This window comes from Larimichthys crocea, chromosome XII (genome assembly GCF_000972845.2).
Source record: "Larimichthys crocea isolate SSNF chromosome XII, L_crocea_2.0, whole genome shotgun sequence".
Lineage (NCBI taxonomy): Eukaryota > Metazoa > Chordata > Actinopteri > Sciaenidae > Larimichthys > Larimichthys crocea.
Genome location: NC_040022.1, coordinates 31,527,602 through 31,537,960, shown reverse-complemented (window position 1 = coordinate 31,537,960; position 10,359 = coordinate 31,527,602). Strand labels below are relative to the sequence as shown.

At 51.6% G+C, this 10,359-nt stretch overlaps 2 protein-coding genes across 3 annotated transcripts in view; both read right to left on the bottom strand.

The window, feature by feature from the left end:
• sh2b1 (SH2B adaptor protein 1) overlaps positions 1-4,510 on the bottom strand; it is a 9,504-nt gene extending 4,994 nt beyond the window's left edge. Inside the window, exons 1-4 of one of the 2 annotated variants that reach the window (XM_019265929.2) lie at positions 4,280-4,510; positions 821-2,822; positions 232-333; positions 51-142 (exon numbers count right to left, since the gene is read on the bottom strand). In XM_019265929.2, the coding sequence (XP_019121474.2) occupies positions 51-142; positions 232-333; positions 821-2,551 (1,925 nt within the window). In that variant the 5' untranslated portion in view covers positions 2,552-2,822; positions 4,280-4,510. The remainder of the gene's footprint in view (positions 1-50; positions 143-231; positions 334-820; positions 2,823-4,279) is intronic. The other variant, XM_019265931.2, reaches the window with a different exon arrangement.
• A 963-nt stretch (positions 4,511-5,473) lies between these two features.
• On the bottom strand, positions 5,474-9,620 carry LOC104935894 (protein FAM57B-like). The gene is made up of 6 exons (XM_019265906.2): positions 9,480-9,620; positions 9,053-9,136; positions 7,615-7,840; positions 7,412-7,507; positions 6,248-6,357; positions 5,474-6,076 (listed from the first exon to the last, which is right to left on the bottom strand). Exons 1-6 carry the CDS (start codon positions 9,596-9,598, stop codon positions 5,845-5,847), a joined length of 867 nt encoding a protein of 288 aa, XP_019121451.1. The 5' UTR covers positions 9,599-9,620; the 3' UTR covers positions 5,474-5,844.
• Positions 9,621-10,359: the final 739 nt, after the last annotated feature.

Below are 10,359 nucleotides of genomic sequence, written 5' to 3'. Positions count from 1 at the left end.
TGCTGCATTTAATCACAGATGTCGTCTCTCTCTCAGCTCGTCCTCCTCACCTGAGGCAGATGCCGTTCCTGATGTCGCTCAGCCAGGCTCTCATCTGCACGGCGTCACGGGTCTCGATCACGTACTGCGCTGAGCCGTCCAGCTGAGGAGGAGGAGGAGAAAACAACATGGAGGGTTAGATCCCTGCCACAACTGGAACGTGTGACGGAGGAGTGACGGAGGAGTGCTTACCTGCAGCAGGAAGGTGTTCTCCTTGTCGGGGACCTCGAGGGCCGTGGTGCTCCTCACGTCCACGATGGAGCAGCACGGGACGGTCAGCCGAGGCTTTGACGACTGAGGACAGACGAGATGAAAAAATGTCAGACATGAAACTTTTGAAACAATAATTAACTCTGATTATCAGCATTGATGAATTATTAAAGAAATCCAAAGATTAATCAATGACTCGTCGTGTTTCTACGGGAGCCCAGAGCAGACAAACTAACAGAGAGGGCGAGGCGAGGGGTATCCAGTTTGTTGCAATCTACACGCTGCGACTTTAAGACAGAACTGTACTCGAGTCTTTCTACACACCAGGAGGGAGAGGGTGAAGCAAAGGTGTTGTAATCAGGAACTACATCACTAGATGTCACCTCCACCTGTGACGTCATCCTGACAGTTTACAGCAGATCCTCACACTGTGCTCCGTCTGTTCGTGGACGATCATCTAATCTCTGATGCTGGAACGGAATTTAAACCATCATCTGTCTGCCTCACCTGTCTGCCTCACCTGTCTGCCTCACCTGTCTGCCTCACCTGTCGACGTGTTTTCAGGACTTACTTTAGGAGGAATGAAGAATTCCAGGTAATACTCCTCTCCCCGCTCACCGCCCTCTCTGTCCCGCTCTCTGAGGACGAGGCGACACTTATGCCAGCGTCCTCCTCTCCACGGCACGTTCCCCCCGCTGGCGAGCGGCTGCACCGGGCCGGCCTGAACTGCGGCGGCGGCTGAAGCTGAGGCAGCGTTGTTGTTGTCCGTACCGTGATGCAGCAAGCCGAACGAGAAGCCGGAGAAGCCGTGGCTCGCGCTCAACTCGTCGCTGGACGAGCTCACGCTCACCCCGCCCTCCCGCACCAGCCGGCCCACCTTCCTCGGGGGACCCATGGCGGCGGCGGCAGCACTGCTGGGAGGCAGCGTGGAGGAGGCGGAGTGAGGGCCGGCGGCGGTTGGGGTGAGGACAGGAGGAGGCGATCGTGACAGTCTGAGCTTCTCCAGGCGATGGCTCCACTTCTCCTTCTCGCCTCCTTCACCGTTGCTCCGCCGCCGATCCCGAGCGGCCTCCGACAGAGACAGGGAGGTAGCGCTGCTGGAGGAGGAGGGCGGCAGCGAGGAGGAGGAGGAGTGGGGGAGGGAGAGTGGCATGGACAGAGAGACCGGCATGGAGGAGGTGGGTGTGGGAGGCTGTGTGCCAGAGTTCCTCTTTGACGTGGACACCAACGTGGCGTCCTGCACCCCCATCGTGTAGCTGTAGCTGGAGGGCAGCTGGCTCTGGGCGGAGTCGCTGGAGGAGCTACGCCAGTGCAGGATGCCGCGGACACTCCCCCGCACACTACGCCCCACGCTCCGCAGGGAGAAGCGCTTCTTCAGTTTGTTTTTGGAGGAGTTGGGCGTACTGTTACCTTTGGAGCCGGGCGGAGGAGTGACCGAGGAGGAGGAGGGTGGAATCTGAGGAGTGTGGGAGGCGTCAGCTCCGTCCACCTCTGTGGATTCTCCTTCCCGCTCTTCTGGCTCAACGTCTTCCCCCACAGACGCCACCCCTAACCAGCTGTCCTCCTCTTCCTCCACCGGTGCTTCCCCGTTGCCGGGGGTGATCATGGCGCCCCTCTCGTCGCGCCTCCCGTTGTTACCTCCCACCGAGGAGCAGCACGACGATGACGAGGATGGAGGCAGGACTTGGCTGTGGGCGTAAGAGTCTTGAAACCGGTCCCCGCCGCGGTTCTCCAACACCAGCCGTGTCGGCGCCGGCTTTGATGAGGCCCGCGTCGTGTTGGCTGGCGGGCACGGGAGGACGGCTGCCCCGGACGCCGACAAGGGTGAGACCGCCTCCTCTTCCAGGGAGGTGGCGTCTGACTGGGGAGCCCAGCTCACCATGTCGTCCCTCCCTGAAGCGCAGCTCGGCGGGAGCGCCCCCTCCAGCTCGCTCTGGAAGTGGCGGACGAAGCGGTCGGTGAAGCGGCGGCAGAAGGCGGCGGCTGAGTCGGGGGAGTAGTGCGGGTTCTCCAGGAGGAAAGCCCGGAAGTGGCGTGCGAAGTCGCCAGCTGCCACGCGGGCGTGGAGCTCACAGAATTCGGTCCAGCTCAGGCAGGGCGAGGGGGACGGCGTGGGGGTGTCGGACAGGGAGGATGGGTGAGCCTGAGGGGGAGGGCTCACCAGGGGAGGGAGGGGAGGCGGCCGGGGGGAGAGCGGCAGCAGAGAGGGGGATGGAGGGGACGGAGAGGGGGAGGGCGAGGGAGGTAAAGGGGAGGAGTTTGCGGCCCGCGGGCTGGGCGGGGTCAACAGAGAGCCGTTCATTCTCCTGACAGACGACGATCAGGTCAAACGCAGCGAGGTGAGTGCACAGCTGACGGGCGGCACATCGGTCTAACAATTTACAGAAGAGTGTGAACTGAAGTGACGAGCTCAGCTGGTCCAATATCTCCACGGCGACGCCGTCTGCTACATTATCTTACGACACGCTGACGTCTCAACGACTCAGACAGGCGGGACACGGGTGGATGGATGGAAGGTGGAGGTACGAAGGTCTGCTCCGTCTGTCAGACGTCCAGAGGAGTGTGGCCACATCCTGTGAAGACACACACACAGAACATCATCAAGTGTGTGTGTGTGTGTGTGTGTGTGTGTGTGTGTGTGTGTGTCCGCTCACAGATCACACAGATCCAGTTTGACTTGTTATAAATAAAATCTGAACATCACGGAGCACACTGCACCTTCACACACGCAACATCAAGCTCCTGATATGTTTCAATTTATTTCATTCACAGAAAGTCAAATATTCAGAATCACTGACGGAGCTCGATTCTTTAATTTAAAAAATGCAGCTAAAACCTCAGAAAGACAGACACGACATGACGGAGGACATCACGTCATCACACGACATGACGGAGGACATCACGTCATCACACGACATGACGGAGGACATCACGTCATCACACGACATGACGGAGGACATCACGTCATCACACGACATGGGACAACATGAAAAGACATGGGACATGGGACGAGGACATGTGGACATGACGACATGTGGACATGACGACATGAGGACATGAGACGACATGAGGACATGACGACATGTGGACATGAGACAACATGTGGACATGATGACATGAGGACATGTGGACATGAGACGACATGAGGACATGACGACATGAGGACATGAGACAACATGAGGACATGAGACGACATGAGGACATGACGACATGTGGACATGAGACGACATGTGGACATGAGACGACATGTGGACATGACGACATGAGGACATGAGACGACATGAGGACATGACGACATGAGGACATGAGACGACATGAGGACATGTGGACATGAGACAACATGAGGACATGTGGACATGAGACGACATGTGGACATGTGACGACATGTGGACATGAGGACATGTGGACATGAGGACATGTGGACATGAGGACATGTGGACATAAGGACTGCCTCCCACAGAGAATCCAGAATGAAACATCTGTTGAATCTTTCAATTTTTCAATAAAACATGAAACATTCAGAGAAACTTTCCCTTTGACACTAAAGATTCATTCTGATGACAAACGTTACACAAACATTCGCTAACGTTCACAGAACCATCCTGAGCTCATGTTTACCTGTGTGTGTGTGTGTGTGTGACACATGTGTCTCTCTCACACACACACACACACACACACACACACACTCATCATGACAGTTAGCCACATGCTAACTGCTAACATTAATATTAAACCAGCTAGCCTCGTTAGCTTAGCAGTTAGCACGGAGCTAGCTCATTCAGCTCGCGAGCTAACGATAGCTACCTGACGTCAATTAGCTGCTGCTAATTAGCCCGCTCGTTAGGCCGCGCCGGCTCGGTGTGTGGCTCCGCGAGCAGCCGCTGATCCGCCGCGGAGTGTCCGAGCATGAAGCCTCCTGAGCGGCTAACAGCGAACACAGTGCGCGCTGAGCTAACGCTAGCCAGCTAGCTATTAATAAACCAGCTAACAGTGTGTGTGTGCGTGTGTGTGTGTGTGTGTGCGTGTGTACCTGCACGGCACAGCCCGGTGTGTGTGTCCGTGTGTGTCGGCGCGGCGGGCTGTCGGTCCATGTCTCTGTCTCTACATACCGGAGCCGCTCACCGTGAAGCTTGTTGTTGTTGCTAAATATGAATATTGCTAAAGCCTGACCGTCCTCTCGCTGCGCGCGGCGCTCTCGCGAGACTTGGCGGGCTTCGATCGTTGTTCGATCCCCCTGACGAGAACAAACCGCTGGACACACACACACACACACACACACACACACACACACACACACACACACACGGTCCACGTCCGAGACCCGGATCCTGATCACCCCGTCAGTCCTCTGCATAATGTATGAAGACAGATGGAGCTGTGATTTACTGCACTACTTCAAACTCACACTACATTTAGGAGTACTCCATTACTTTGAAGATTATTAATACTAAATATAATCAATGATTATTACAGATGAAACTGTCTCAGAGACTACGTCCAGTTTTAGACAGTCTGCGGGGACGTCACGGAGACTACGTCCAGGTTTTAGACAGTCTGCGGGGACGTCACGGAGACTACGTCCAGGTTTTAGACAGTCTGCGGGGACGTCACGGAGACTACGTCCAGGTTTTAGACAGTCTGCGGGGACGTCACGGAGACTACGTCCAGGTTTTAGACAGTCTGCGGGGACGTCACGGAGACTACGTCCAGGTTTTAGACAGTCTGCGGGGACGTCACGGAGACTACGTCCAGGTTTTAGACAGTCTGCGGGGACGTCACGGAGACTACGTCCAGGTTTTAGACAGTCTGCGGGGACGTCACGGAGACTACGTCCAGGTTTTAGACAGTCTGCGGGGACGTCACGGAGACTACGTCCAGGTTTTAGACAGTCTGCGGGGACGTCACGGAGACTACGTCCAGGTTTTAGACAGTCTGCGGGGACGTCACAGAGACTACGTCCAGGTTTTAGACAGTCTGCGGGGACGTCACGGAGACTACGTCCAGGTTTTAGACAGTCTGTGGGGACGTCACAGAGACTACATCCAGGTTTTAGACAGTCTGTGGGGACGTCACGGAGACTACGTCCAGGTTTTAGACAGTCTGCGTGGACGTCACGGAGACTACGTCCAGTCTTTTGCTCTCTGTAAAATAAATGAATATTTCACTCACAGATGTTTAATGACACTTTAATCATTTCACATTATCACATCATGTTCTTGTCACTGTTTAAAGTTTCTTCTTGTAATCTGATTGGCTGCCATCTGAAATAATCCAAAGATTCACGATCAGTCAGTATTGATCGGTGTTGATCAGTATTGATCAGTGTTGATCGGTGTTGATCAGTATTGATCAGTGTTGATCGGTGTTGATCAGTGTGAGAGAGGCCGGCTCTCTGTGTGGATGAACGTCTGGCAGTTCTTCAGCTCTGTGTCTTTGATCCTGGTTCTTCTTCACCGTGCCTTAATTTTTACATCAAATGAGAGAAACATCTCCTCATGTTCTCTGTGTTTCAGCTCACGTCCTCCTCCTCCTCATCCTCCTCCTCCTCCTCCTCCTCCTCCTCTTCCTCCTCCTCCTCCTCCTCCTCCTCCTCCTTCACTGTCCGTCCGTCTGTGCGTCCTCCTGATGACCCGTGCAACCGTTGCTTGCTGTCAGGTGTCCGTCTCCGTCGTCTTTAAAGGTGGAGCGTCGGGCGCTCACCTGTCGGAGAGCTCCTCTGCAGATCAGAGTGAACCAGTAGAGCTGGAGGGGCCACAGCAGAGCGGCCCCCAGGTTACACGGCCACGGGGCCACCAGGGGCACCTGGTACAGCGGGATGGACGCAAACCTGGAACACAAGGAGCCGACTATGGACCAGAACCTCAGAAAGCAACATGAAGTGACATGAACAGTCTGCTCATGTTTATTAAACCTTTAACTGTGTTAATTATGAACACTGCAGTACAGAGACATCAATATTTTACTGAAGTACAGCACAAGAGTAAAAGTACTCAGTTACCTGCTGTAGGCGAAGTACAGGTACGGGAAGAGTAAGACCCGACAGACGAAGAAGGTGAGCAGCACGAGGACGCCGTTCACTTTGTGCAGCAGAGTGTGCTGCTTCTTATACTGAAGAACAAAAGACATTATTATTATTATTATCATTATTAATATTATTATTGTTGTTACTATTATTATTGTTGTTATTATTGTTATTAGGGTAGGGGGCGCCACAGAGACCACATCCAGGTTTTATACAGTCTGTGCTCAGCTGTAATCTCCTGAAAATCTGGATTAGGTAAACCACATTTAGGGGGGCAGGTGTTGTTGGTGGTGTTGGTGGGGTTGGTAGTGTTGGTGGTGTTGGTGGTGTTGGTGGTGATGGTGGTGTTGGTGGTGTTGGTGGAGTTGGTAGTGTTGGTGGGGTTGGTAGTGTTGGTGGTGTTGGGTTGGTAGTGTTGGTGGTGTTGGTGGTGATGGTGGTGTTGGTGGTGTTGGTGGAGTTGGTAGTGTTGGTGGAGTTGGTAGTGTTGGTGGGGTTGGTAGTGTTGGTGGTGTTGGGTTGGTAGTGTTGGTGGTGTTGGTGGTGATGGTGGTGTTGGTGGTGTTGGTGGGGTTGGTAGTGTTGGTGGGGTTGGTGGTGTTGGTGGTGTTGGTGGTGGTGTTGGTGGTGGTGTTGGTGGAGTTGGTAGTGTTGGTGGGGTTGGTAGTGTTGGTGGTGTTGGTGGAGTTGGTGGTGTTGGTAGTGTTGGTAGTGTTGGTGGAGTTGGTAGTGTTGGTAGTGTTGGTAGTGTTGGTGGAGTTGGTGGAGTTGGTGGTGTTGGTAGTGTTGGTAGTGTTGGTGGGGTTGGTGGTGTTGGTAGTGTTGGTGGGGTTGGTAGTGTTGGTGGTGTTGGTGGAGTTGGTGGTGTTGGTAGTGTTGGTAGTGTTGGTGGGGTTGGTAGTGTCGGTGGTGTTGGTGGAGTTGGTGGGGTTGGTAGTGTTGGTAGTGTTGGTGGTGTTGGTGGAGTTGGTGGGGTTGGTGGTGATGGTGGTGATGGTGGTGATGGTGGAGTTGGTGGTGTTGGTAGTGTTGGTGGTGATGGTGGTGTTGGTGGAGTTGGTGTGGTTGGTGGTGTTGGTAGTGTTGGTGGTGGTGTTGGTGTGGTTGGTGGTGGGGTTGGTGGAGTTGGTGGTGGATTACCTGGATCAGGACTTTCCCCAGACTGACGAACGGCGTGCTGAGCTCAGGCAGAAACAAAACAGCCTGAAAGAAATCACCTTTACCACGCCTCCACAGCTGACACACACACACACACACACACACACACACACACACACACATGAATATTCTGACCAGCTCTGAAGCTAAACTGTGTGATGGCCTAAAACGGTTGCCGTAGTTACCAGTGAGGCGGGAAAGCAGCAGGCCACCATGAAGATGTGATGGAGGACCAGGAGCAGGTCTCTGCGCAGGAAGCCCACCACAGCAGCTCCCGTCCACCTGACCCCGCCCTGCTCCTCCTCGTGACCTTTGACCTGCTGCTTGTGCCAGTAACACAGGAACATGGCGTAGATGTCGTAGGCGAAGTAAGGCGTGGCAAACAGGATGTAGCTGTCGGTCAGCCAATGTCTGAGGAGGAGACAAAGACACACTTCCTGTCAGTCCTCAACGACCCACAGGTGTCCTAACGACCCACAGGTGACCTTAACGACCCACAGGTGACCTCAACGATCCACAGGTGTCCTTAACGACCCACAGGTGTCCTTAACGACCCACAGGTGACCATAATGACCCACTTGTTTCATTAATAAACTGTTTTTAACACAGATCAGTGAATTATTTTAATTATTTTATTTACTTTAGAAAAGAGATTGAACATTTCTAACTAAACTAATTAGTTGAAGTTTATTCAGGTTCATCATCATCAGCTGCTCCCAGAGTTCCTTGCTGCACGCTGCCGCCTGTGGCGTCATTTGATAAACAAAGTAGCTCCACGCTGCTTTGACTGACAAATGAGACGCTGAGTCAGGAAACCTGGTTTACTGAAACTACCCGACCTGTCTGTCTGTCTGTCTGTCTGTATCTGTCTGTCTGTCTGTCTGTCTGTCTGTCTGTGTCTGCCTGTCTGCCTGTCTGTCTGTCTGTCTGTCTGTCTGTCTCTGTCTGTCTGTCTGTCTGTCTGTCTGTATCTGTCTGTCTCTCTGTCTGTATCTGTCTGTCTGTGTCTGTCTGTGTCTGTCTGTGTCTGTCTGTCTGTATCTGTCTGTCTGTCTCGCACTCCTCCATCTTCATTTCATTTCCCATCATCCTCAGCGTGCAGGATTAGACTGGAATAGCTCGGCTCGGCTCGGCTCAGCACAGATTAGACTCAGATTGTTAATCAGATTACAGACGCTGAAGTTCAGTCTGTGAGATTTTTATTCTAATATAATTTTGATATTATCTTTTATAATTTGGGCATCAAGAAGAAGAACCAGGAAATGAAACTACAAACATTCACAGGCACAAACTAAATAAAACGTTTATTCATGAGGCTGATGGGAATGTTTGTAGTTTTGTAGTTTTGTGGTCACAAATTGAAGTAAGGGACAAATGATGATGGTCAAATATGTGTTATATGTTTAATATTTTGTGTTTGATGGACCTGATTCTGTGTGTGTGTGTGTGTGTGTGTGAGTGTGTGAGTGTGTTTTACTGAATGATGTGACACACACATCACAGTGTTGGGAACCTTTGTCCGTTGGTCAGGTATCAGCTGACAATGAAGGTGTTTAAGAAACAAGGCAGAGGAGAAGATGGAGGTAAAAGATGGAGACGATGGAGGAGAGAATCGGTCCTCACCTGTCCTCCATCACGTCCCTGCAGGACGAGGCGATGACGACTCCGGCCGACGAGGCCATGATGGCTTGGATGGACGACACGAGGCTGAGAGGACAGAGACAGAAAGACAGAGTCACAGTTTGACCTACGGAGGCTCCGAGAGGCCAAAACACTGAAATGTAACAAAGTTCAAAATAATTAAAAAGTCGATGATTATTTCCTGCTCATGCAGCGTTTTGTTGATCGACATTTCAAATCGTGCCGACTCATCTCTGTGTTTTGTCTTTGCATATGTTTTCTTATTCGCAGTGTGTTGACCTCTGAGGACCACCGTACATTTAATGTCCTCTGTCAGACAGCAGGACCAGGACTGTGATCAATGATGTAAATACCATGGTCCCCACGTGGTGCTCTGTGTGTGCGTGTGTGTGTGTGTGTGTGTTCTTACCGTGTAGACACGATGGCAGCGTCGCCCTCGCTCCATCCCATCGTGAGTTTCAGAGTCTGTTTGGACAGAACGAAGAGTCCCGGGAAGAAGACGGAGCCGGCAGCTACGAGGGCCAACATGGCTCACCTGTGTGTGTGTGTGTGTGTGTAGTGTGTAGATGTCACACACACACTCTGTGGATGTTGAATGAGGAGGTTTCAGGAGCTCAGAGAGGAGGATCAGGAGGGAGGAGCCTCCTGCTGCCACCTGTCAGAGGAGGTGGAGGAAGTACTCAGATCCTTTACTGAGGTAAAAGTACTGATAGTACACAGTAAAGTACTCTGGTGCAAGTAAAGTACTGCACTGATGCTTTTACTTTAATATCATGTACAGAACCTGAAGCTGTCAAAGGAGTGAAGACTTACAAGTAGAAAAACTCAGGTGAAGTAAAAGTACCTCAGATTTGTATCCGAGTATCAGCTGAAAGGATTTAGTGACATCTAGCAGTGAAGTTGTAGACTGCAACCAACTGGATACCCCTCGCCTCACCCTCTGCTGTCAATTGTTAAGGAGAAACTACAGCTAGCAGCAGTTTTAAGTAGTTTTATAGTTATGAAATGTGTTTAACTGTTCATTTATTTATCAGTCTGATTATTTATTAACTTATAATATGTGAACGATGTTTGAAGCTGCTGATATGAAGCTCAGGAATTATTTCAAAGTGTTGCACCACATGAAATCAGGTTGTAAATGTGTAAAAAAGTTTAAATTAATTAAAGGAACACACATTTACTGACTTTGTATGGAAGCCTAAAGCTGCCACACCAGAAAAAGAAATGGATCATGTTATAACGTTAAAGGTTTGTTATAAGAATAATACATGTTACAATGTTCTAACGAT